The sequence below is a fragment of the Fulmarus glacialis genome, unplaced genomic scaffold (genome assembly GCF_000690835.1).
Source record: "Fulmarus glacialis isolate BGI_N327 unplaced genomic scaffold, ASM69083v1 scaffold10724, whole genome shotgun sequence".
Taxonomy (NCBI): domain Eukaryota; kingdom Metazoa; phylum Chordata; class Aves; order Procellariiformes; family Procellariidae; genus Fulmarus; species Fulmarus glacialis.
Genome location: NW_009209924.1, coordinates 1 through 2,843, shown reverse-complemented (window position 1 = coordinate 2,843; position 2,843 = coordinate 1). Strand labels below are relative to the sequence as shown.

At 45.1% G+C, this 2,843-nt stretch overlaps 1 protein-coding gene across 1 annotated transcript in view; it reads left to right on the top strand.

Annotated features, from left to right (window-relative positions):
• SCARB2 (scavenger receptor class B, member 2) overlaps positions 1–872 on the top strand; it is a 15,999-nt gene extending 15,127 nt beyond the window's left edge. Inside the window, 1 exon segment of the mRNA XM_009576995.1 lies at positions 429–872. Within this exon segment, the coding sequence (XP_009575290.1) occupies positions 429–470 (42 nt within the window). The 3' untranslated portion in view covers positions 471–872.
• The last annotated feature ends 1,971 nt before the right edge of the window (positions 873–2,843 follow it).

The window sequence follows — 2,843 nt, the reverse complement described above, 5'->3', positions numbered from 1 at the left end:
CCACCTTGCGTGTCTAGTTTCATACCAGCTCTCTTGGATGTTCTTGAACACTGCAGAGGGATTAAAATGACAAAGAAACACCTAAATTCCATGTTTTCTCTACATTGCTTTTGCTGCTTTTCCTGCAAACAAAAGTAATGCAGCTAGTTATAGCTCTCCTTGTGATCCCCCTCCCACCAGGGTGGTTGTGGCCTTCCATCATCTCTAAGGTGCTACAGTGAGCCCGAGGTCCCTGCCCAAACTGCCATCCACCCTCTGGTGCTTGTTTAGTGCAGTGCTGGTTCCCTTACAGGAAATCGTACTTAGAAGTAGGAGCCAAGAGCTTTTTCCTTTCCTATTTGGAGTCTCGGCAATCCAGCTTCCCCACCGTGGAAGCTCTCTAATGTGCCACATTTAACTTTGCTGTGTTGTGATTTTTTTTCTTACAGAGTACTGAAGATGAAAGGTCCCCGCTCATCAGGACATCTTAGTAGATTTTCTTTAACATGTGAGCTTGGAGAATAAACTATTAGAGCTGACCTAATACCAACTACCACTACCCAGCATTGTCCACTGTGGAGAAACGATCGTGTCAAGTATAACTTTCTGTGGTGTAGAGGTGGAAGAGAATCTGCACTGTCATCAAGGGAGGAGACTTTTCTTACCAGCTAGATTACAACTTTAAAACTACATTTTAAAACTGCTTGAGATCCTGCTTTTTTCAACCCCGCACTCTCTTTGTACCTGCACTGACAGCCATAGACGGTCATAAGCACTATATCAGCGAAAATAAAATGGCCTGATTCGTTACAGGAACGACACGGGTAAAATTTGCAAATGGCCTTAGGAGTGTGGGCTGCGAAGTACCCTTCTAGAAACAGAGCAGGCTCCTGTATCGCCCAGGAACAACGGACAATTTTGCTGTAAGCTTAGTATTGTCTTTTCTGTAAAGTGTTGCGCACTACTTATTACCAGTATGCACTGACTGTTTATTATTAATATCATTGGTCCTTTCACAAAACTGATTTGTGCAACTAATCCAAAACACTGAGTGAAACTTTGTTAAGCATCTGTAGTACCAGGTAAAAAGAAGCCAATGATTTGAAATGCTTTTTCCGTACAGACCTCTTAACTGTTTAACTCTGCACTGGATCCCATTGCATGTTAGCGATGCATTTATCCTTAAGGTTTTGGGTTTTTTCTTCAACTTAAAAAACAAAACACAAGACAACATTGTTCTTGTGGTGGAGGGTACAAAAACGGCGTTCTTTTTTCTCTGGTATGCATCTCACAGTTATCAGCTCTGTGGTTTAATGTGAATGCAGACTTGGCAGTTACCTTTATTGTTTAGGATAAAAGCACACCTCCATATTAAGGTATGTGTAGGACCTTGAGAAGTCATAACACTTTTTTTACTTGTCAAGTGGAAACTTGTTTTAAAAATCACAAAAGTATTTTTTTCCCCAATTAAAAGAATATTCTCATTGAGAAGTATTTCCATTAGATACAGATAATGAAACATATTTTTAAAATGCATTATTGTTTACTAAATAGAGGCATTGGGTTTTGCATTGTTTTGATTTGGGGTTTTTTTCCTAGCTGGTGATTTGTTCAGCAGTTTTGTTCATCTGGAGCCAGTTCCAGCCAGGAAGTTTCATGGTGACTGCAATTATATATTATCTGTATTAGCTAAAGGCACCTGGCCCAGCCCAGGGTCCTCACAGCATTGCAGTTGCAGCTTTGCCTTTTCCATGCATTTGCCTCAGCAGAAGACCAGAGCTGGGTACCCTAAACCTCGGCCGAGGAGCTGCACTCCAGTCGGACATTCGCCTGCCTGTTGCCTTGAGAACTGCAAGCGTACGCCCAGGGAACGAGAAGCTCATCACAGCTTGCTACAGCGAGTCGTCTCTAATGAGTTGTTCTGGAGCAACCTCCCTATTCGACATCGTGGGCTTAAACTGTCACCCCTTCTCCGCGCCCCCCCCCCGAATGTTTTCTGGGCAGCTAGGCTGAAAATAACACTTTGTGAAAACACCTTGGGAGCTTTCTTTGCTCTGCTTTTACCCAGACGCTGCTTTTCTTGCCACGTTCTGGATGCCAGATACATTGTTGGAGTTACAGCCACCTCGGCGCTTTTGTGCTATTCGTGTCCTTCCCGGGCTAGTTGCTGGAAAGAACCTGTCACGCAGGGAGAGTTCAGTGGATTTTCTTTCCTAGCTGCCTGCCAGGTCCTACAGCAGGAAAAGCCTGACCCCGAATTAATGGTGTCAGGAAGGAGACAAGAGAAAACTGCTGATTGCATTGTAAGGCAGATCCCCAGTAAGAAAGGGGTCTTTCTCTGCCAGGGAGGCTGCAGGGGTGGAGAGACCCCGGGCTGTGCGGGTACTGTAATCAGCACGTGTAGATCTCTTCCTTGAGTCAATATACCCTGCATTTTGTTGGGGTTGTGATGAGTCTCCGTCACGCCGTGAGCTAGAGGAGGGGCGTTGCTCCCCTGACAAGAGCTGGCTCTGCTGTCTGCCTGCCACGGCTCCCCTGGAGCCGTACCTGGGGCTTTGCCCTTCCGAGCTGTTCTTTTTCTGAGGCTTTTTTGGCTTTCTGAATCGGTGGTGCTCTTTGGTTTTGTTTCTCTCACATGATACAGCACATTAAGCTGCGCTTTTATTTTCCTTGCTAAATCGCTGCAATTCCTCCCTTCGGCCACCTGTTTCTCACAATATTGTTCCCCAAGAGATTTTCTTAAATCTCTGTTAAACCAAAAGCATGACATTTTCTCCTCCTGATACAAGAGGAATATCTCCTCAGGCTTATTATCCCCTTTCTTTAACCGTCCCCCGTGGGGGGGTACTCGCTGCTGGGCATCC